Source organism: Petromyzon marinus, chromosome 35 (assembly GCF_048934315.1).
Source record: "Petromyzon marinus isolate PM22_M1 ecotype Great Lakes invasive population chromosome 35, UKy_Petmar_22M1.pri1.0, whole genome shotgun sequence".
Classification (NCBI taxonomy): domain Eukaryota; kingdom Metazoa; phylum Chordata; class Hyperoartia; order Petromyzontiformes; family Petromyzontidae; genus Petromyzon; species Petromyzon marinus.
Genome location: NC_133701.1, coordinates 5,998,397 through 6,022,281, shown reverse-complemented (window position 1 = coordinate 6,022,281; position 23,885 = coordinate 5,998,397). Strand labels below are relative to the sequence as shown.

Sequence of the window (23,885 nt, the reverse complement as noted above, 5' to 3'; positions counted from 1 at the left end):
GGGATCTTTGTCTTTATTGTCAACATCGGACCACCTCTCAAGACAATGCAGGCACACCGTGGGTTCTGGCCGCAGTAGCATGAGACCCTCATCCTTGACTCGGCTCATCAATCCTTCACAGGTCAGGGGCCTCAACCGTTGTCCTGAACCACACGAGCCAAACAGACACCTAACAAACAACCCGAGCAAGCCCCCTAGGATTAGCTCTGCCCTTGACCCCAACCCCTAACCCTTAGCCTCTAACCCTAACCACACCAGCCAACCACGGTGGCGAGATGTTAACTACCTCGCCTGATGTACAGGATGTAGTGGGTCCGATCCTGACCTTGACGCCTGCTGTATATTTGGAGTTTGCGTGTCTCTCTCTCTCTCACCGTGGTCGCGTGGATTTTTCTCCGGGTCCTCTGGTTTTTCCCTCCACATTTAGAATCAATGTGCGCTTAGAGTATTTGGTGCCTATAAATGTCCACGTGATGAAAAGACACTTCGTTGAGCTATCGTTTGTGGCCAGGTGACTTCTGAAAAAGATCTGTACACCTCAGTGGGCCTGACCTGGTAAAATAAAATAAAAAGTTCAGAATTCCATCGTTTGTAGATGCTCGCATTAGCTCGACCCCGTAATCTTTAAACCTAACCCTACGATCCCTCCCTCCACGACTCCCCCTTCCCCCGCCCCTCCCCCTGCCGCCCCCCCCCCCCCGCTCGCCGCCTCCTCCTGCCGCCCGTTCCCAGCGCCTCAAGCAGTCGGTGACCCCCGACGTGTCGTGGGGTCCCGCGCTCCGCGAGCACCGCACGGGACGCTACGCCGAGCCGGGCGGGGTGCCCGGCGCGGGAGCGGAGGCGGGGGGCTTCCCCGGAGACGTGGAGGGGGGCACGGAAGGGGGCCCCACGGGGGCTCTGATCGTCGTCGCCGCCGCGGAGGCGAAGGAGGCGAAGGAGTCGAAGGAGTCGAGCGCTTTCCAGCAGCCGCTGAACGGACCCAAGCCCACCGCTCCGGACCTGCACGAGTCGTGTCTGTAGGAGGAGCGCGACGGCGGGCGGTTGAGGAGGCGGCGGCGGTTGTGGAGGTGGTGGTGGAGGTGGTGGAGGTGGTGATTGTGGAGGTCGTGTCCCCCCTGTGAGTGTGCGGTTAATTGTGTGGGGACCGGCAGTGCTGGGGGGGGGGTGGGTGGTGGTGGTGGTGGTGGTGTGAGAGGGCTAGAGAGGGGGTAGAGACAAGGCAGGAGGGGTGTTGTGTAGGGGATGTTGCGTCGTTGTCGGTATCGTTGTTGTTGTTGTTGCCGCACGGGAGGCGAAGGTCCGGGGCCTGTGTCGTCCGCTAGGCCTGACACGCGCGCACAGACAACGGCGACAACAGCCGCCACTCGCCCACTAAATGACAGCGACGTCACAACGGCAGCGCTTGTGCCGTCACGGCACGCGCCGACACACGTGGGCGCACACACACGTGCACGTGTGTGTGCACGCATTCATAGATGTGTTCTGAACCTCGCTACCCTGCGTACACACACACACACATATACGTCCGTATGTAAATGACACTTACGTTGAAACGCACACGCTTGCGTGCATGACTACATTGTGAAGACTGCAATTCATGGACATGGAAACATACATACAAAAGGCTACATACCTAACGACGCAGGGCGAGATTACCCCGTATCGCCTTTAACCCATTGTTGGGACAAGTGCTGTCAGCGAGATTATGTTAAGGCCAGCACGGCACGGGTGGCCAACACTACGCCCGGCCGCCTTTGTCTCCCCACTGCTGTTTTACACACCGCACCAGGTACTCGTATTAAGGCTGAGTCGACCTAGCGGAGGCCCTGGACCGGTTAAAATATTCGCTGTCACTGTTATTAGTTGTGAGCGGTAATCGAGCTCGGGTGGCCGGGTTTCGTAGCGCAGTGCGCGAACTACCGCTACACTACCACTGCCCACACGCGTCCACAAACACACGCTAACATTTCACAGCTGCACACATCGCGAGACATCTGAGACAGAGACATGGGCATTTCAAGAAGTCCTCTCGCTCCGAACGATTTACTCCACTCGCCTGCCAGTAATGACTGTAGGCTCAGCTGCGATATCAAAACCACGTCCATTTGTCAGCGAATGTACGCAGAAACTGCTATTATTTTTTTATCGTGTTATTTGTTTTTGTTCATCGACAACAACAAAAAAGTGGGAGACTTTTGCGATTTTTATCATCGTCATCTACAGTTATCGTCGTTATTTGTTATCATTCTTAAAGATAGGTTTGAAGTAGAAACACGAAACGGTAATTTTATTTGGGGAGGGAGGGGGGGTCGAAGGCATCCCACCACCCCCCCGCCCGCGTGTGTTTTGTAGGATTTTTCGAACTGCCTGGGGAGGACGCTAAGAACATTTCAATTCAAGACCGGCATGTGGAGAGGGTGGGGAGGGAGTCATACGGACGGATACGCAACCTAAAATCTAACGGCTCTTATCTTTCGATTTAAAGCTTTCGTGACTGCAGGGATTCATATTCTTGGTTCTTTCGGTAAAGTCACCACGTAGAAGGGAAATAATAAAATAATAAAAATATTAAACAATACAATTCTCACGACGTTTCGATTGCAACACAAGCAATCATCATCAGGTGTGAAAACCACAGCAGGAAAATTTAAAATTAAACATTCAGCAGTTAATTTTCCTGCTGTGGTTTTCACACCTGATGATGATTGCTTGTGTTGCAATCGACACGTCGTGAGACTTTAATTGTTTTATTTTTATTATTTTATTATTTCCCTTCTACGTTACTTTACCGAAAGAACCAAGAATATGGCTCTTATCTTGTAAGCTACACACCCATAGGCTGCTGTGTCCTTGGCTGTCTGCTGACATGAGTTTGAAACTTTGTAAATGTGCGGGGAAAAAAACCGACAAAGATTTGAAGCTAAGGTTCATTCTTTCAAAATTAAGGAACGGGAGGGTTGCCCGTGTGGGTCACGAGGTCAGAGCGCTGAGTCGCCTGTGGTTAAACTTTGTTGGCAGGTCCACATTGTTGGCAGCTACTTCAGGAAGAAGCTTCCAGGTCACATAAAAAAAAACATTCAGCAGTTAAACTTTTCACAGCTGTGCTCCCCCGCCATCAGCACAAAACCCAACGATCCCATCGATAGTCACCAAACTATGATGTAAGCAAAAAAAGCGTACCAAACACATTAATCTTTCTCTGGGTCCACCGGTTTTTCCCTCCATATTTAGAATTAGCATCACGCGTTGAGAGTATTTGGCCGCTATACATTTCCACACGATGATAAGCCACATCGTTGAGCTATCATTTGTGGCCAGGTCGCTTCTAAAAAAAGAGCTACGTACAGTGAGGGAAAAAAAGTATTTGATCCCCTGCTGATTTTGTACGTTTGCCCACTGACAAAGAAATGATCAGTCTATAATTTTAATGGTAGGTTTATTTGAACAGTGAGAGACAGAATAACAACAACAAAATCCAGAAAAACGCATGTCAAAAATGTTATAAATTGATTTGCATTTTAATGAGGGAAATAAGTATTTGACCCCTCTGCAAAACATGACTTAGCACTTGGTGGCAAAACCCTTGTTGGCAATCACAGAGGTCAGATGTTTCTTGTAGTTGGCCACCAGGTTTGCACACATCTCAGGAGGGATTTTTCCCACTCCTCTTTGCAGATCTTCTCCAAGTCATGAAGGTTTCGAGGCTGACGTTTGGCAACTCGAACCTTCAGCTCCCTCCACAGATTTTCTATGGAATTAAGGTCTGGAGACTGGCTAGGCCACTCCAGGACCTTAATGTGCTTCTTTTTGAGCCACTCCTTTGTTGCCTTGGCCGTGTGTTTTTGGGTCATTGTCATGCTGGAATACCCATCCACGACCCATTTTCAATGCCCTGGCTGAGGGAAGGAGGTTCTCACCCAAGATTTGACGGTACATGGCCCCGTCCATCGTCCCTTTGATGCGGTGAAGTTGTCCTGTCCCCTTAGCAGAAAAACACCCCCAAAGCATAATGTTTCCACCTCCATGTTAGATGGTGGGGATGGTGTTCTTGGGGTCATAGGCAGCATTCCTCCTCCTTCAAACACGGCAAGTTGAGTTGATGCCAAAGAGCTCCATTTTGGTCTCATCTGACCACAACACTTTCACCCAGTTGTCCTCTGAATCATTCAGATGCTCATTAGCAAACTTCAGATGGGCATGTATATGTGCTTTCTTGAGCAGGGGGACCTTGCGGGCGCTGCAGGATTTCAGTCCTTCACGGCGTAGTGTGTTACCAATTGTTTTCTTGGTGACTATGGTCCCAGCTGCCTTGAGATAATTGACAATATCCTCCCGTGTAGTTCTGGGCTGATTCCTCACCGTTCTCATGATTATTGCAACTCCACGAGGTGAGATCTTGCATGGAGCCCAAGATCGAGGGAGATTGACAGTTAATTTGTGTTTCTTCCATTTGCGAATAATCCCACCACCTGTTGTCACCTTCTCACCAAGCTGCTTGGCAATGGTCTTGTAGCCCATTCCAGCCTTGTGTAGGTCTACAATCTTGTCCCTGACATCCTTGGAGAGCTCTTTGGTCTTGGCCATGGTGGAGAGTTTGGAATCTGATTGATTGCTTCTGTGGACAGGTGTCTTTTATACAGGTACAAGCTGAGATTAGGAGCACTCCCTTTAAGAGTATGCTCCTAATCTCAGCTTGTTACCTGTATAAAAGACACCTGTGAGCCAGAAATATTTCTGATTGAGAGGGGGTCAAATACTTATTTCCCTCATTAAAATGCAAATCAATTTATAACATTTTTGACATGCGTTTTTCTGGATTTTTCTTGTTGTTTTTCTGTCTCTCACTGTTCAAATAAACCTACCATTAAAATTTTAGACTGATCATTTCTTTGTCAGTGGGCAAACGTACAAAATCAGTAGAGGATCAAATACTTTTTCCCTCACTGTAGCTCAGTGGGCCTTACCTGGTAAAGTAAAAAAATATATACTTTTTGGTTCTTTCGGTAAAGTCACGTGGGTATAAAAATAAATAATAAATCAATAATTAATTCTACCTACGTGACTTTACCGAAAGAACCAAAGAGTATGGATTCCTGCAATCACGAAAATTTCAAATCAAGATAAAAAATATAGTTTAGTTTGGTTTAAACTGGGTTTTCAAGTGTCTAGCAAGTTGATGAGCATCACCAATAGCTGTGCAAAAAAATTGTTACATTTGGGTTGTCACACAATGAAACTAATTTACGCTTCTGAGAATTTCCACGACAAATTTTTTTTTATTGGTTTCACTGCCATATGACGTACATTTATCGGTATCGAATCTGATTGAAGGGAACTCAGAAGTAGTTCTTTGACATCTGCTTTCTTGGGCTATTCTCCAAACACACGGGGTGATGCACGGTTCTGCGATCATACCGAACGTACGACTCGATATTGATAGCACAATGGGAATGACGTTTGGAGAGAGAAAGAAAACATTCAACTTACACATGAACTGATTTAAATTAAGAACGTGTGTGCTTCGTAGTACATTGTCACGGCACGCATGCAGTAAGAGTGCACTACTCGACTTGAAATGCTTTCCCCCCCCTCCCCCCCATTCAAGAAGCTTCGTGCTCAAGTTCAGGCAGCGAAGGACACAACATTGCCTGGAAGATAAGAGCCGTGCGTTTTGTATGGTTACGCCCGAAGTCAATTACGTGGCTCGGAAAGGTTCAATTCCTGGGACCAGACAATTTTTTTCTTATATTTTCAAATTCACCCAACAAACAACTCAACACTCTGGCGAGCGTTGGGCAGTGCCAGCGGCGTGCGGCTGTCGAGTGTGCAGGCGGTGCAACTCCACCAGGGCACACTAACCCGAGGGGCCAAGGCGCTGAAGAAGGGGGGGGTGAATTAGAGAGTGGGGGGGGGGGGGCATGCCATTCCTAGTATCAGGGCCCATGCTAACCACGCTACGCCACCGTTGAATATGATGGTGATGTTGATGATGATGGGTGGTGGTGGTGGTGGCGATTATGGTGATGATCCATATTATCGGTGGCATAGCGATCGAGCGGGCGACCGGCCCATATGCCAACCAACGCTACGCCACTGTTGAATATGATGGTGATGATGTTGATGATGATGATGGTGGCGATTATGGTGATGATGATCGATATTATCGGTGGCATAGCGATCGAGCGGGCGACCGGCCCATATGCCAACCAACGCTACGCCACTGTTGAATATGATGGTGATGATGTTGATGTTGATGATGGTGGCGATTATGGTGATGATGATCGATATTATCGGTGGCATAGCGATCGAACGGGCGACCGGCCCATATGCCAACCAACGCTACGCCACTGTTGAATATGATGGTGATGGTGATGATGTTGATGATGGTGGCGATTATGGTGATGATGATCGATATTATCGGTGGCATAGCGATCGAACGGGCGACCGGCCCATGTGCCAACCAACGCTACGCCACTGTTGAATATGATGGTGATGATGTTGATGATGATGATGGTGGCGATTATGGTGATGATGATCGATATTATCGGTGGCATAGCGATCGAGCGGGCGACCGGCCCATATGCCAACCAACGCTACGCCACTGTTGAATATGATGGTGATGATGTTGATGATGGTGGCGATTATGGTGATGATGATCGATATTATCGGTGGCATAGCGATCGAGCGGGCGACCGGCCCATATGCCAACCAACGCTACGCCACTGTTGAATATGATGGTGATGATGTTGATGATGATGGTGGTGGCGATTATGGTGATGATGATCAATATTATCGGTGGCATAGCGATCGAGCGGGCGACCGGCCCATATGCCAACCAACGCTACGCCACTGTTGAATATGATGGTGATGATGTTGATGATGTTGGCGATTATGGTGATGATGATCAATATTATCGGTGGCATAGCGATCGAACGGGCGACCGGCCCATATGCCAACCAACGCTACGCCACTGTTGAATATGATGGTGATGATGTTGATGATGATGATGGTGGCGATTATGGTGATGATGATCGATATTATCGGTGGCATAGCGATCGAACGGGCGACCGGCCCATGCCAGCCACGCTACGCCGCTGGGGCAGCGTCCAATTCTCTCGATGGTCCGGTTTGGAAGCCAATGGTGCTGGGAAATTCCACATTCCTATGGCACGAGCCATACCTTGTATAAGACAACAGCAGTGAGAAATAAACCCAGACACTTATACAACAACAAGAAAAATCGCATTTTATGAAATCAAACTGAAATTTTATTGACCGACTACCAACAGCGCGTGAGTGTTCGGGTGGTGGCGTTATCACCCCCCTAATGGTAACGGGACGCACGACTACTCGGCGCCCTGTATAAGCGAACATATTCTATCGTGTTGTTATTTACCATGATGTTGTGAGTACACCTCCTTAAAATAACATTTTTTTTACTCATCGTTATTAATATATGCGTCGATTGTGTTATTATTTTATGGATTTTTTTGTAACGTCTTATAGGGTCCATACATTTAGCTTAGATATTATATTATTCAATGATTAATTGTCATCGGAGATTGTCTTCCTAATAGCGTTGCCGGATATACCGTGGCCCGCATTTATATAATGGAGCTCACTGCATGCATCTCGCAATTGATGTTGGGGGGGAGAGGGGACGATGAGATAGATGGTTGGCAGTAACAATAAATCGATGTCTTCCTGCACAGACGAGCCGTGGGTTGGGCAAGTGCCCATCTCATTTTAGTGGTGGAAATTCCACATTCCCGTGCCAGGTGCCAGTTTTGTCCGTGGTATAGCCGCTAGAGTGGTAACCGTAAAGACTCTCAAACCAAGGATCCCCCTTTGAGAGGAAGAAACCATCGTGACTTGTCATTGTGTTGCAACTGGTCCTTTCAAAAATACCCTATTTAACAAAAATGCTCGCGTTTGAGCCATTAATCCTATATGCATTGTTTTTGGGGGTGCATAGGTGAGAGCAATGGTATTGGATCGTTCCATTGTTAGTTTTTTTTTATCGGGAGAGGTGTCAGTTTAACACGTAGGCTTTCGCGACCAATATTATTCATAATAAATGTGATTTTAGGTTCGATCGCGTGCATATAAATGTGTCGTTAACCCACCATACCTGACACAACTCTGACAAATCGCCTGATGAAGCTGGTTGTAATCAGCAGCGAAACGTCGTACTCAAATTGTAAATGTTGTTGGGTTACTCTCCAACACACCGGTGTGCTGAAGTAGTAACTACTGTAATTGGCACGTTTTGTTTACGTGACAAACCTCACTAATTGGTCGTGGCGGTGGATTAACGACACATTTATAGTTATGCAAAAACATTTATGATGAAGGAAGCGGTGTGTGAGTTATAAGGGACCACCCATTACAGATCATTTCCCCCCCCCCCCCTCGCGTCTTAAACCAAATGGTAGAGTCGTAGCGAACGAGTCAAATAACGCTGCTGATAACTTCGTGATGACAGCACTGCTTATAACGACGTGATGCAGCAGCAGCAGCTCTTATCTTGTAGCTACACGCGTCACCCGCGTCTGCTGGGCCGTCCCACACGAGTTTGAAGCTCCGTTTGTGATTTACTGGGACCAGTGAAATATCTTCCGAAAGTGAGTCCCGGAAAACTCTGGCTGATGTATTAACCTCTGCCTGGAATCGATAATAATATATGCACAGATACAGCAGCAGCAGTATCTTTGGCTGCAATAGAACAAGTATGGCATCTACTAATTGCAGGATTAATTACGCAATTCCACAGGTAATTGGTCCCAGGTCTTGCAACAAGATGAGAGCTTGATTTGAAGCTTTCGTGACTGCAGGAATCCATACTTTTTGGGTCTTTCGGTGAAGTCACGTAGGTATGAAATATCACGACGTTTCGGGCGCAACACAAGCGTCCACCTGATGACGGACGCTTGTGTTGCGTCGGAAACGTGGTGATTTAGTTTATTTTATACCTACGTGACTTTACCGATAGAACCAATGAGTAAAGTTGAGAGCTGATTGTGTTCCAGTATTGTGCCGTTCAGCCATTTGGTAGCGGTCTTTCGACGACGTCATGACCAATTAGCCAATCGCTCAGCACTTGAGTAACTTACGCTCAGTGGGGAGGGGGGGAGGGGGTCGAGTCACTCACCTGTGGCAGGTGAACGATCAGGTGTGGTGCAGGCAAGTCCACGTTGACACCTGGTAACCGAGGTAGGTTCAGTTAAACCGAGGTGAAACTCGGTAACCAGGTGAGACCAGGTAGCTGTAGTTGAAACCCAGCTGACCAGGGTGTGCGGCGCGGGTAACAGCGGGGGTTACCTGCGTTACCCTCTCGCGTTACCCTCTGGCCGATATGGCCCTTAGCTATGCTCTTCGTTTCGCGTGTTGTTACAATTTGTCATGTTGTAATAATTATTTTTTTACAGTCACGTGAAGTGAGCCCTTTATACATGATTACAATATTTGCAATGTTGAATGCGTGGCTGTTACAATTTGTTATCGCTCTCGTTACTGTTGATGTTGGTCTGCTCTGTTTTCATTGGAGGTTAGACAGCATGCACATCGCATATACACACACACACACCCGCGAATGCCCGTATCCTATTCTTTACACGTGGCCCCTAAAGACAGTATATATTTATATCGTAGCTATTACTGTGTTACAGAAACGGCTCGTTCGATTAACTCTTTTTTGTAAGAGATATAGCAAGCATCACCCCTCCTTTTAACATTAATCCCCTTTTGCGTGTTTGTAATCCGAATGTGATTTTTTTTGTTATGTTTTGGTGGGTGAACAGTGGAGGACGCAGGTTTTTAATATTAAAAACTTTTTAATTATGATTGTTGTAACATCGATGAGGATTTTTTTTTAGTTCGATCGAGTAAAATGCCATCGGAGAAAATATATCGACACGGCAAGACCTAAAATATATCGACACGGCTAGACCTAAAATCAAATAATCGAACTAAGCAAAAGATTCCTGGGGGACCCCAAAGGTAGCTCAAGTGATCCTGGTATCGTAAACATAAATACGGCTCCAAATTCACATCCCAATCAACGTAAAAAAGCCAATTAATGTTAAGAGCTAATTTAATATCTTATCCATATCGTGTCTGCATCTACCTTCTCTCGGGGAACTCCATAATCTTTGGTCCCTCCGTCTCAAATCTCCCATCTCGCAACATCTCCTCCCCATTTCCATTCATAAACTCGTAGTGTCTCCATTTTCTTTTAATGTAATTTGGGGGGCCCCCAAAAGTGACTTCTGCTTAGGGCCCTCAATTGACCCGCACCATCGCTAAAGCGCTCTCGGGGTGACTTGTGGTCTGGCTGCCACGAGTGTGAAACTTAGTTAATGTGATCATTCAACAACAACAACAAACAACAAAAACGTGCAGGTTGCGTAATCTTACAAGATCATCATGCACGCATGGTCAATCCACTGCTGGATGAACGTCTGTCTACCTTTTACGTCGTCTTGGCCACCTCTCTACGGCTCTCGTAAAGCGGCCACAATCCGACCTTGTGCGTGCCCGTGAGCTCATTCTCATCGCTCCGACGTTCGGAGGTGGACGGGGCTTGTCCCGTCGACGTCCACGACGACGTCGTGTGTGTTTTATTTGTGTTTACCCTCCCGACCTGTGTCTGCCATTCCCTTCCGCCACCTTACCAGTCTCAGATAAGAGACGTGAGTTGTTGTTGTTGTTGTCGGGTTGGTTGGGTTCGCAACTTTATACTTTGAGCCGTCACCGGCAAGCACAACAAGAGCATGTAACTTATACACGGGAGATAAGCACACGGCGCAACTGATTGTGTACAGACTATTCAAGGGAACGATAGGAACACGCGCGCGCGCGTGTATGTGTGTGTTGTGCCGATCCCTATGGTACCACGTGAAACAAGTAGTTGCATGTCGTTGTATAGGTGCGTGAACTCTAAAACATGTTTCTTTTTCCCAAAAAAAAAGTTTCGGAAAATGTATTGTGCGTCTCGCGTGTTTCTTTCTTTCATCCTTGCACGATCTTCATTAGGTGCTGTTGTCGAGCACCTAATGAAGATCGGCACGGCACACGAGGGGGTGGGGTGGCGTGGGGTGGGTGGCCAGCTTTTGAGGCTGAGTCGACCTAGGGGAGCCCCAGGACGAGATTTCAGTTGATCGTCACTGGTGTTAGCCGTGAGCGGGAATTGAACTGGGGTCGCCGGGTTCGTAGCGCCGCGAACCGGATTCAACATCGCTCTGCCCCAAAGACAAAGATCCCCCGTATAGCGTTTAACAGACTGTTAGGGCAAGTGCTGTTGAAGGCCGGCAGGGCGCACGAGGGGTTGGGTGGCCAGCATCACGCCCGGCCGCCTTTGTCTTCCCAGTGCCGATGTTTACACATCGCAAAAGGGTAGTCATTTCAGGCTGAGTTGACACACGGGAATCCCAGGACCTGTTCACACACACACGGGGAATGATTTACTTCTTATTTAATACTTCCCGGTAGGCTGGATGGAATATGGGGGGGGGGGGGGTGGAAGTGACCCTTGATGAAGTATAAAAAAAACATCCTCGCGAGAGCTATACTGGATGTGGTGTGCCGAGCGTGTGTAAATATTATTCCGGGTTCGCCGACACCGAAGAAACCCGGCTGAAAGTAAACCCTGCAAACAAATCTACACTCACCACTACATACATGTACTTTCAGTTTACACACAGTATATACGCGCAAAAGACAAAGATCCCCCGTGTAGCCTTAACAGACTGTTGGGGCAAGTTCTGTTAGCGAGCACCTATGAAGGCCGGAACGGCACACGAGAGGGTGGGTGGCCAGCACCACGCCCGGCCGCCTTTGTATCCCCAGTGGCGATGTTCATACAGACACGTACCGGCTTATAAGACACACCACCAACTTTATATTTTAAATACTGCAACTGGAGGGGGGGGGGGAGGTGCGTCTTATAATCCAGAAAACCCGGGACAATGCGAACCACCGAAGCCAGGAATTGCACCCAAGATCCAATTACTTGGAAACCACAGCGCACGTACGGCCAGCTCTATCACTCCACTGCTGGATGACGGCCTCCACCCACGCCGTGCTGGTCGCGTGGGTTGTTGGACCGTACTTCACCGTGCTCGGTCAGTGCGGGTTTGGTGAAGGCGGTGGGAGGGGGGAGGGGCATCAGAGACGGTGGGCGGAGTCCGGTGCCTCGTGCTTGCACTGCCCTCTGCTGGCGATGTGTGGGAAATGATCACCTTCGTGTTTTATAAGTACGGTAATCGAAACTACTGTGGTCGCTTTCACATTACACGTAACCTGTAAACCCCAATGTCAGTGCCTACACCTTGTTACTGATCAATTCAGACCTTATTGGTCACCCCGTGCCCCTTCTAAATCTCAAAAGTTCATCCTACAAAGTCCCATCACAAGGGAGAAACGCAAACAAATAGACACAAAAAAACGGTTGCCGGTAATTGAAGCGGCTGTACGCCGTATGGACTTGAAAACTCAATTTCCCTGTACAAGAATACGGGGTATACCCGTGTGGGGTGACAGCTGTGCATTATAATCACATGGCGAATGTTATTGGATTCACAGTGAAGACACTGTGGATCCGGCATGGCGCGGTCACCACCTGATTATTGTTGTTATTGTTGTTTCATAGTCATTCGTGACAAAGAGCTTTACAGCTCATCGGATTTCCTCCTCCAGTCTAAGTAAAGATTCTGACTCTGATTCTCTGACGCGGTCATCATGAACCCGACCCATCCGGCCACTTCATGTAGATCTTAGAGAGAGAGAGAGACCACTGCTTGATTGATTAGCACCAGCGCTTCATTTGCATCGCGTTTACCAATCAAGGGACGCACGCCTAGTGTACGGATCTCACTCAGATATGTGAACAGAGGAAAAAGCGGTGCACTAACCGCTGGACCACCGCTCCGTCACAATGCACACAGGCACGCACGCACACACGCACGCAATCCGTATCGTAAACTCGGATCAACTTGTCAAACGCGAACATTCATTTAGTCTTTGTTTTTCTTTAAATACCTAACGGGCTTTCTCGACCAATGTTAGGATTCGTATTTGGTTTCTGCTTAGGTTAGCTCGTGCCGTGTATATAACCAAAAAAACACCCTCCAACACCTGACACAGCCAAAACAAACCGGGCTGTCACATGGGCAAACACAGTCGACGGCCTTGTGGGACTAAAACAAAACATTGGCCCAGGAATTTGTAAACCCACCGGGCACCAAATTGCCCGTGCGATCTTGTCGGCCCGTTTGGGGCTGGGTCCAAAAAACAAGTGGACCGGTGAGGAACAATCTTTGGGGCTGCCGAATATGTGGGCGAGGGGGGGGGTTAATGCCAACTGAGAGCGAAAAATATGCAATGAAGCGTACACATTGGAGGTAGTAAAATATTTTTTATTAGAAAAATATATTAAATTTTTTTTATTCACGATCACATTGGCAATTTCCCCACGTAGACTGGCCCAACGGCCCTCGGTATGGACCCGACCCAACATTGCATTTTGCCGGGACTGTTCTTATGGGCCAGTCCGGGCGTGGGCACACGGGTTTGATTTTAAGTTGTGAGCTCTGTAATCTCCAGCGAAACGTCGTACGAAATTTGTAACAAAAAAAATCCTGCTTCTCGACGTACAGTGAGGGAAAAAAGTATTTGATCCCCTGCTGATTTTGTACGTTTGCCCACTGACAAAGAAATGATCAGTCTACAATTTTAATGGTAGGTTTATTAGAACAGTGAGAGACAAAATAACAACGAAACAATCCAGAAAAACGCATGTCAAAAATGTTATAAATTGATTTGCATTTTAATGAGAGAAATAAGTATTTGACCCCCTCTCAATCAGAAATATTTTTGGCTCCCAGGTGTCTTTTACATAGGTAACGAGCTGAGATTAGGAGCACACTCTTAAAGGGAGTGCTCCTAATCTCAGCTTGTTACCTGTATAAAAGGCACCTGTCCACAGAAGCAATCAATCAATCAGATTCCAAACTCTCCACCATGGCCAAAACCAAACAGCTCTCCAAGGATGTCAGGGACAAGATTGTAGACCTACATAAGGCTGAAATGGGCTACAAGACCATTGCCAAGCAGCTTGGTGAGAAGGTGACAACAGTTGGTGCGATTATCTGCAAATGGAAGAAACACAAAAGAACTGTCAATCTCCCTCGGCCTGGGGCTCCATGCAAGATCTCGTCTCGTGGAGTTGCAATGATCATGAGAACGGTGAGGAATCAGCCCAGAACTACACGGGAGGAAATGTCAATTATCTCAAGGCAGCTGGGACCATAGTCACCAAGAAAACAATTGGTAACACACTACGCCGTGAAGGACTGAAATCCTGCAGCGCCCGCAAGGTCCCCCTGCTCAAGAAAGCACATATACATGCCCGTCTGAAGTTTGACAATGAACATCTGAATGATTTAGAGGACAACTGGGTGAAAGTGTTGTGGTCAGATGAGACCAAAATGGAGCTCTTTGGCATCAACTCAACTCGCCGTGTTTGGAGGAGGAGGAATGCTGCCTATGACCCCAAGAACATCATCCCCACCGTCAAACATGGAGGTGGAAACATTATGCTTTGGGGGTGTTTTTCTGCTAAGGGGACAGGACAACTTCACCGCATCAAAGGGACGATGGACGGGGCCATGTACCGTCAAATCTTGGGTGAGAACCTCCTTCGCTCAGCCAGGGCATTGAAATTGGGTCGTGGATGGGTATTCCAGCATGACAATGACCCAAAACACACAGCCAAGGCAACAAAGGAGTGGCTCAAGAAGAAGCACATTAAGGTCCTGGAGTAGCCTAGCCAGTCTCCAGACCTTAATTCCATAGAAAATCTGTGGAGGGAGCTGAAGGTTCGAGTTGCCAAACGTCAGCCTCGAAACCTTAATGATTTGGAGAAGACCTGCAAAGATGAGTGGGACAAAATCCCTCCTGAGATGTGTGCAAACCTGGTGGCCAACTACAAGAAACATCTGACCTCTGCGATTGCCAACAAGGGTTTTGCCACCAAGTGCTAAGTCATGTTTTGTAGAGGGGTCAAATACTTATTTCCCTCATTAAAATGCAAATCAATTTATAACATTTTTGACATGCGTTTTTCTGGATTTTTTTGTTGTTATTCTGTCTCTCACTGTTCACATAAACCTACCATTAAAATTATAGACTGATCATTTCTTTGTCAGTGGGCAAACGTACAAAATCAGCAGGGGATCAAATACTTTTTTCCCTCACTGTAACCGCTTTTGCTGAAAAGCAAAATCAATCTGCACATTTGCGGTTGTGCACATAGCCTGGCACAAGCGCCGTGGTGACGTCCGCGCCACTTAGTGGCGAATGGCGGTTGTTATTGGAGAGTTATAGCCCTAGATGACATTCATACCAACACGATCGGACTCAAGAGCGACCAATTCATTCACCTTCCATGAATTTAACACGTAGAAGCCTTTCGCGACCAATATTATTCGTAGCAAAGTGGTTTTCTTTTGTTCGGTTAGATCACGTAAACGTAGCAACCGCCTTCGTGTTTATAAAACGGTCCGCGTAAGCAGACATTACAGAGCTACCTCTGAGCTATACCTTCCTCAAGTGACCCAATGATCGGCACAGTAGAGGGGCAGCAGCATCAGCCCGCTCGCTCTACCAACTAATTGAGAGCAACGATCGTCGCACGACGGTCAAACAGACGGGTTTTTTTAACTCTCAGAGCTGCGATTTAGACAAATTTTAGGTGCGGAACCAAATTTAATTGCGATGGCTTTTTTGTTGGTTTGAGTCGTCATTGGTTAGCTGCAGTGTCGGATTATCCTCGTAGCAAAAGTAGCTACTCATGTATTAGTAGCTATACATATAGTATTAGTAGCTACACATGTAGTAGTAGTAGCTACACATGTAGTAGTAGTAGCTACACATGTAGTAGTAGTAGCTACACATGTAGTAGTAGTAGCTACACATGTAGTAGTAGTAGCTGCACATGTAGTAGCAGCTACACATGTAGTAGTAGTAGCTACACATGTAGTAGTAGCTACACATGTAGTAGTAGCTACACATGTAGTAGTAGTAGTAGCTACACATGTAGTAGTAGTAGTAGCTACACATGTAGTAGTAGTAGTAGCTACACATGTAGTAGTAGTAGCTACATACAGGGGAGGAGCCAGGATTTCAGGCCGGGGTGACATTCAACAAATTTTAATTTCAAGAATGATTAGAGAGTCAGGCTGTTGAACTAGACGCCATCGGTTGGCGACACACTCTGACAATGCAGTTGCACGGAGTCCGCCAGACCGAGTGTCGTACACTTATACGCAGAATGTCACCCCTGTCACCCCCTCTGGCTCCGCCCCTGGCTACATATGTTGTAGTAGTAGCTACACATGTAGTAGTAGTAGCTACATATGTAGTAGTAGTAGCTACACGTGTAGTAGTAGTAGTAGCTACACATGTAGTAGTAGCTACACATGTAGTAGTAGTAGCTACATATGCTACGGGCCCACACTTTCAAGGGCCCCGCGCTAAATGCTTTCAAGCTATCAATTCCGCTTTAATGATTCTGCACTTGCTATATTACTATAGTACTATACTGCCTTCAACTTTTACCAACAACTGTGTGTTTAAGGTTGGCGATTTGTCATATTATCTGGCTGTATAGCAAATGAAAAATACAATTATTTTACTATGAAAGTAAAAAATGTGTTTTTAATATTTGTTTTTATTTAGGGCCCCTTTATTACATATGCTACAGGCCTCGCACTAGCTTAATCCGGCACTCGTTAGCTGGACAGAGACATTCAACTCGCTGCATTCGAGAACCCCGATTAAATCACACGCAGCTGGATTCTGGCTCGAACCTTGGCTCTCGGCAGAACCCACTCAGCGCTCTGACCTCTTAAGCTTCCAGGGCCACCTCTGAAGTCCATTATTAAACCTCCGACGAAATAAAATTCACTGTGGCTTGTGGGCTCTCGTGTCGCGCCTAGCTGTCGAGCTTAGCTGCGTCCGTCCGTGCAGGCGATGTCGAGAGGGCGTTTGACATAATGTCGTTCTCGGGACCGGGCTGCGAGGGCAGGGTAGCCGGAGAGGGCAGGGCAGGAAGCGAGGGCAGCGGGCAAAGGGCAGCCTCTGCGATGGCTTCCTCGTATGACGGAGGCATCGCTGGGAATGTGGATTCCTTCCAAGGGACGTCGGAGGAGGGGCGAGGAGAGAGTTCGGCGCTCCTTTGGGAGGGGTGGAGAGATGGATGGGTCTCATCATCGCCGTCATCATCGTCCACATCATCATCGTCATCATCATCGCCAACATCATCGTCATCAACATCATCACCGTCATCATCGTCATCATCAATATGACCACGGTCCATTGTTGTTGCCACCATTTGCGTAATCAATGTCATCATCGAACACGATGGTTGCCATCAATAGTTTGACTGGTGTCATCATTTGCATCATTAACCTTATCATCAACATCATTAAAGTCATCATCAATTTATTAATGTTTCCATCATTCGCATCATCACCATTGACATCTTCATCATTGATCACCATGGGTCATGGTCACCACCAACGGCTGCACGAACGAGCAACTCCTCACCTTTGCCTCCCAGGTTCGATCCCCATCGCCGCCGTCGCCACGGCTCCCGCTCCGGGCACCGCCTGCTCCTCCATCTCCCCCTCGCACGCCCGGTTCACGTAGCCGCCTCCTCCACCTCCACCGCCGCTGTAGGCTGGGGGTGCCGACTCAGGGTCGTAGGGGGGCGGTGGGTGGAAGCCGTGGTCGCTCGCGGGAGAAGCCGTGGGATTGCCCGGGGTCTGGATGCTCGCCACCAGAATGCCGAACGCCTCAAAGCGGCGTCGCATCTCCGTATCTTCCTCCTCCTGCTCCCCTCTGGAGCGGCAGCATCTGGACGTCGTGGGAGACGTTCAAAAAGTCAAGGCGGCGGTGGCTGCGCTGCACTTGGCCTGCCGCTTTTAAGCCGGCGGCGCTCTGGAGGCAGCAGCGAGGGATTGGTGGATCACCGCGCACAAATGTTGGGAAAATCCCTTCTATCCGTGGGCAGTACAGCAAGTGGACTAATCGCCATCTGTACGGGGATTGAGTGTTGCCCCCTCGCCTCGCGTGAGTTTTCTCCTGGTGCTCCGGTTTCCTGGCACGTGTACGATAATCACAACTCGTCATTAATTGGCTGAAACTATCTTAAAATGAAAGCCCGATGCAGGACCCTCCTAAACAAGAGTCCTACAACTCAGTCTGGCTTCCGGGACAAATAATTAAATGATTTAAGTCTTCCTTAAACCATCGCCATCTCAGTGCCATCGAGTTCCTGTGCATGCACTCTTTCAACTGCTCCATCTCCGTGGTGAACGCCCTCATTGATTTAACGCGAAGCTGAGATGACAGCTGCACCTCCGATTAGCACTGTTGGCTATGTACGGTGCGAAAGAAGATCAACATACATATGGATGGGAAATTGACTTGTGTGAGCCTTTGAGCCATCTCTCTCTACGCTGTTGAGAACGCAAGAAGATTCAATCATGAAGATGACATTACTGAGGCAGTGACACGGACCGAGCGGTAGCGCTGCGTTCGACTCGCTCGTTGCAGAAATTCACGGTTCGAATTTCAGTGGCCGCCCTGGTTAACACTGCCGGTGTATAAACTGTAAACGAAAAAAAATACGCACCGTCTGCTTCACTCACAGTGGACATTAAAGATCCAGTGGCGTCGTTCGCAAGAGTAGGCCCCCATTGAGCGCCGGCTTCTCAATTGTAAATAAATGAAGAAAAAAATAACCCCGCAAATCACTCTAAAAATGGGGAAACGCGCGGAAATCGAGAAAACGTGGCCAGCACTCTCGTTACAAAAAAACAAGTCATGAGGATCCGCGAGGCTTGCCATCACAATCGTAACAACAATGACAATTCATCAGCTGGGGCACGCAACACTCACACAAGAGTCCTGAGTCGCCACGCGGCCAGCAGCAGGAAGACCACGCCGAGGCCCATCAGGATGGGTCCCAGCACCTGCGACCAGTCGAAGCTCCGAGAGTGGCGCGTGTAGTACAGCCATCCCATGCACGTGAGCGTGAGCCCGGCGAACACGAGGAAGAACCCGGAGAACGAGAGGGTCACTCCGGCCCGGTCGTTGACAGGGGCCGTGAGGCCGCTGCGACGCAGCATGGCTGGGCCTCCCCCCCCTTCTCGCCGCTGCGCGGCCGATTAAAATTCTGTCCGCTGGCCCGATTCGCCCGGTGGGTCAAACGGCTGAGCAGCCGCGCGGTCTTCAATCGAGGCCCGTGGACGTCTTCTCTGTTCCTCTTTCTCTCTCTGTAGTCTCCCCCTCTCTCGCCGCGTCCCTAGCTCTCAACGCCCACCTGTTTGCGAGCACCTATGATGAAGGGTTTTTTTTGGCAGCACCGCGCCAGGCCCGGTGTTTTACGCGGAGCGCACCCAGGAGCTCATTTAAGGGTTGATTCAACCAAGCGCAGGCACAGGGATCAGTTGTAGATATTTCGCGACTGAGTCGAACTGGTTTCAACGCATCACGCACACACGCACGCGCACGCACGCGCATGCAAACCTTCAGTCGGGGGGAGCGACACGTACGTGGCCACTTCCTCCCTCAATTTAACCGACACTGCACCACATTCTGGCACACGCCGCTATGCAAACGTTAACGATAACACGCAAAGATCTGGCGTCCGTTACCTACGCTTGTTTCTCCTACAGCTGTCGTAGTACGCGCGTGTGTGTGTGCGCGTGGGTGTGTGTGCGCGTGGGTGTGTGTGTTGGTGCGTGTGTGCGCGCGCGTGTGTGTGCGCGCGTGAGTGCGTGCGTGTGCGCGTGTATGTGTGCGTGTACTCAGTAAACTTTGAACCCTCCACCCCACCCCGCTGCTGCGATCACAAGGGCGGTCGCGGGTTCACGCGCGCGACGCGAGCGATGCGGTGCCTCTGTGGGCTGTGCGGTTCGTGGCGGCGTTCCAGCGAAGTTGGGGAGGTGGTTTGGGGGCGTGGGATGTGGAATGAGGAGGAAGAGCAGTTAGCGCTAAATAATAACTCAGACCCAGCGCGGGGCAACAAACGGAGTGGATGTCACGTAAAGTCACGCGCGCAATTTGCCAATTCACCAGCAGGCAGGGGCTGGGCTCGATTCAAAAGTCAACAAATGAAAGAGCGGATTTCCTTTGCTCAAACGAGGGTCCGAAGTGGGTTGCTGTTGCTCGTCGGTTCGCAGCCCGCAGCGAGTGGCGGACATTCCACATTCACATGGCGGGGGAGGTGGGGGGGAGCGCTAGCCTTTCGATACGGTCCGCGGTGGACGTCACCACAAATTGGTGCCCTTTTTTATCGACCCCCCTCCGAAAGGAGCGAGCGATGATGGGCTGAGTCATCACCAAATAAAATGTTTAAGGTCACGTGTAATGATTAACGGAGCTTGACGCGTGTGGCAAAGACAAAGATCCCCCGTATAGCCTCTAATAGACTGCTAGAGCAAGTGCTGTTAAGCGAGCACTTATGAAGGCCGGCACGGCACCAGAGGAGGGGGTGGGTGGCTGACACCACGCCCGGCCGCCTTTGTCTCCCCAGTGGCATTGTTCACACACTGCTCCAGGTACACATGTGAGGCTGAGTCGACCTCGGGGAGGCACAGGACCGGTTCAGATAATCGTCACTGATGTGTTGGCTGTGAGCGGGAATCGAACTCGGACGGTAGAGTGCACTAACCACTACACTACCGCTCCCCTCCTACGCGACCGTGTCAGCTAGTGCACGACACGGCCCAGTTGTGTTTCTACAGAGATAAGATACAGAATGCCCAAAGGCTAACATGGGGCACACGGAAGCCCATTGGCTAACATGGGGGAAACGTCCATAATACAGTTGTGTTGTGTTAGATCGCGTAAATATAAAAATGTGTCGTCAAAATCCGCCACCACCCAATACAGCCAATTAGTAAGGTTTGTCACGTAAACAGAACGTTTACTGGCGAAACGTCGTGCTCAAATTGTAAGTGTTGTGGCTTTGCTCTCCACCAAACCAGTTGTGCTGTACTCGTAACGAATTGGCACGTTCTGTTCACATGACAAACCTTATTATTTGGCTGTGTCGGGTGGTGGCGGGTTTAACGACACATTTATATATTTACGCGATCTAACCCCCCAAAAAACCTGTATTATGGATGACATTGGTCGTGAAAGCCTCCTACGTGTTGCATGGGGCAAACGGATGTCCATAGACTAACATGGGGCTAACGGATGTCCATAGACTAACATGGGGCTAACGAATGCCCATAGACTAACATGGGGCTAACGGATGTCCATACACTAACATGGGCTAACAGATGCCCATAGACTAACATGGGCTAACGGATGTCCATAGACTAACATGGGCTAACAGATGCCCATAGACTAACATGGGCTAACGGATGTCCATAGACTAACATGGGCTAACGCATGCCCATAGACTAACATGGGCTAACGGATTTCCATAGACTAACATGGGGCTAACGGATGTCCATACACTAACATGGGCTAACGAATGCCCATAGACTAACATGGGGCTAACGAATGCCCATAGACTAACATGGGGCTAACGAATGCCCATAGACTAACATGGGGCTAACGGATGCCCATAGACTAACATGGGGCTAACGGATGCCCATAAACTAACATGGGGCTAACAAATGCCCATAGACTAACATGGGTTAACGGATGCCCATAGACTAACATGGGGCTAACGGATGCCCATAGACTAACATGGGTTAACGGTATAAGCGATGGGTATTCGTTTTTCTGTCATTCGTTTTAGCCTGACCCTTTATTCACGTCTTTATGCGAATACGCGTCGTGTATTCGATGTAAAAAAAAAAGTTTAAAAATAAAATCGATGGGGCAACAATACAAAATGTCACGCGCATGTCCTTGCAACACTCGAATGCTGTTTAGTAGCAGGAGACAAATGTGGGCAACACGTCCTTTATATTTTGTCAAATACTCGCAATGCAGGCAATGAGTGTGAAAGGGGGCGTCCATAAATGACGTCACGCGATTTTGGACGATTTTTGACCCCCGTCGCCCGGCGTCATAAAAAGTCAGACCCCCCCTCAAATATGACGTCACAAAGCTCTGCCCCCCCCCCCTCAAATAAAACATGCTTCACATCGCTTTAAACTATTGTTATTGCAGTGCGTATTTAATGTGGCGCTGCACTCTGATGTTGTAGGAGAAAACATTTATTAAAAAGTCTATTTAATTAAGTAGAACGTGTTGTCTATATTTATTTAAAGTTGCGCATTTTGATGTGACGTCACATTTCTCCCCCCCCCCCCGCTCGTCACACATCGTCACAAATGTCTGACCACCCCCCAGGTGCGTGACGTCATTTATGGACGGCCCCTTCAGTCTAAACGAAGCTACACGCGATGGATTCCATCCAATCAGAGACATGGATTCTGTTGAACTTCTTTCGCGCCGGACGTAGCTGACCGCGCTAATCCGAGGTGCGGGCGAAGGACAGCAACTAAACACAAACAGCAGTTGTAAAGAAATTAGTTTTCAATCTGGATGATTTAAAAGTGCCACAGCCTCCGTCGCTTCCAAATATGGGCAGGAAGAGCGTTCCAGACGGTCGCAGAAGCGCGTTCGAAAGTGCGTGATGCGGTGACCCTCTTTGTTTTGATGGCTCAGCCAACAGCCGCTCCTGCGAGCATGTGAGCTCGACTTTACTGTGAGTCCCAACGCATGCAGATTAATCGATTAATCGATTTAAATTATTCGATTCGTCGTTCAAATGAATCTATTCGTGTCGTCCCCACGCCGCTCAGCTATTGTAATGCAAGACGTTACAATTAACAAGTCGCGTTGTCCCTCGAACTTGTTGAGAAACCGTGAGTGGGGTTAATCGGCATCGCCCGCAATTCGGGTTATGCCCCCCCCCCCCACCTTCTACGAGGTCGATGTCTTGGGAGATCTGTCGACTTTTAATTTTTTGACCGGGACGTTAAAATAGGGTTGCCAACTCCGACTGAAGCTATTCCCGGAGTTGTGTTTTATTGGTGTTAAGTCATGTTCTTTGAATGTAAGATTGTATTCTTTGGTTCTTTCGGTAAAGTCACGACCCGCTTGTCCCGCTATCGAAACGTCGTGATATTTTTTTATTCAGTTTATTTTTTTTATTTTTCTATCCACGTGACTTTACCGAAAGAAACAAAGAATATGAATTCCTGCAGTCACGAAAGTTCCAAGTAAAAATATATCCTATTATATTGTAACAAAAAACATCTGCCGGTTTGCTTTCAAAAGTCAACGCAGGGGAAGGCAACCAAAACGATCAAGAAGAAGAAGAATAAGAGGCAATTTTTTGTCGAATTCGGTAAAAATAGACTCCTTTAAAAAAAGTTTAAAAAAAAAACAACGGTTTTATTAACAACTTCGTTTAACTCACGGTCGAGAAGTTCGTCAATGTCGCCTGAGACACGCGGCGCCTGCTTTTTTGTGCGAGCCGATTGCACAGTTTGGGGACCGTGGCGTTTTTGACCGACACAAATATATACGTAAATAATAAGGCGTCCATACAAAATGTTAATTGCTTTAAAGTATCGATTTAATTGATTAATTTATGCCGATTTTAATACAGGCATGCATTGTCACCGGATCTGAGTACGTGTGCAAAATGTGGAATTGATTGGACAACGGGAAGTGGACGAAATTTTTATTACAAGATATGACCACGACAAACAGAGGAATCAAGTTAAGGAAAACCGTTGAAAAAAAACACCTTCAATATTTAAAGAGCCGCAATTGCACTCGGTGAGCACGAGGCGTTGGGGGTCCTTCATACATCACGTCACGGAGCGGTCCTGAAACAGAGC

The 23,885-nt window shown here is 48.3% G+C and overlaps 2 protein-coding genes across 4 annotated transcripts in view; one reads left to right on the top strand and one right to left on the bottom strand.

Moving 5' to 3' along the window:
* The window catches only part of LOC116948902 (sodium- and chloride-dependent glycine transporter 1), a 111,588-nt gene extending 100,604 nt beyond the window's left edge, over positions 1 to 10,984 (top strand). For all 3 annotated transcript variants that reach the window (XM_032966146.2, XM_032966145.2, XM_076071883.1), the window contains one exon: positions 733 to 10,984. In XM_032966146.2, coding sequence (XP_032822037.1) covers positions 733 to 1,020 — 288 coding nt within the window. In that variant the 3' untranslated portion in view covers positions 1,021 to 10,984. The remainder of the gene's footprint in view (positions 1 to 732) is intronic.
* Positions 10,985 to 13,399: 2,415 nt separating this feature from the next.
* TMEM174 (transmembrane protein 174) lies at positions 13,400 to 19,993 on the bottom strand. The gene is made up of 3 exons (XM_032966143.2): positions 18,964 to 19,993; positions 17,608 to 17,916; positions 13,400 to 17,234 (listed from the first exon to the last, which is right to left on the bottom strand). The coding sequence occupies exons 1-3, from the start codon at positions 19,191 to 19,193 to the stop codon at positions 16,994 to 16,996; spliced, it is 780 nt and encodes a 259-aa protein (XP_032822034.2). The 5' UTR covers positions 19,194 to 19,993; the 3' UTR covers positions 13,400 to 16,993.
* Positions 19,994 to 23,885: the final 3,892 nt, after the last annotated feature.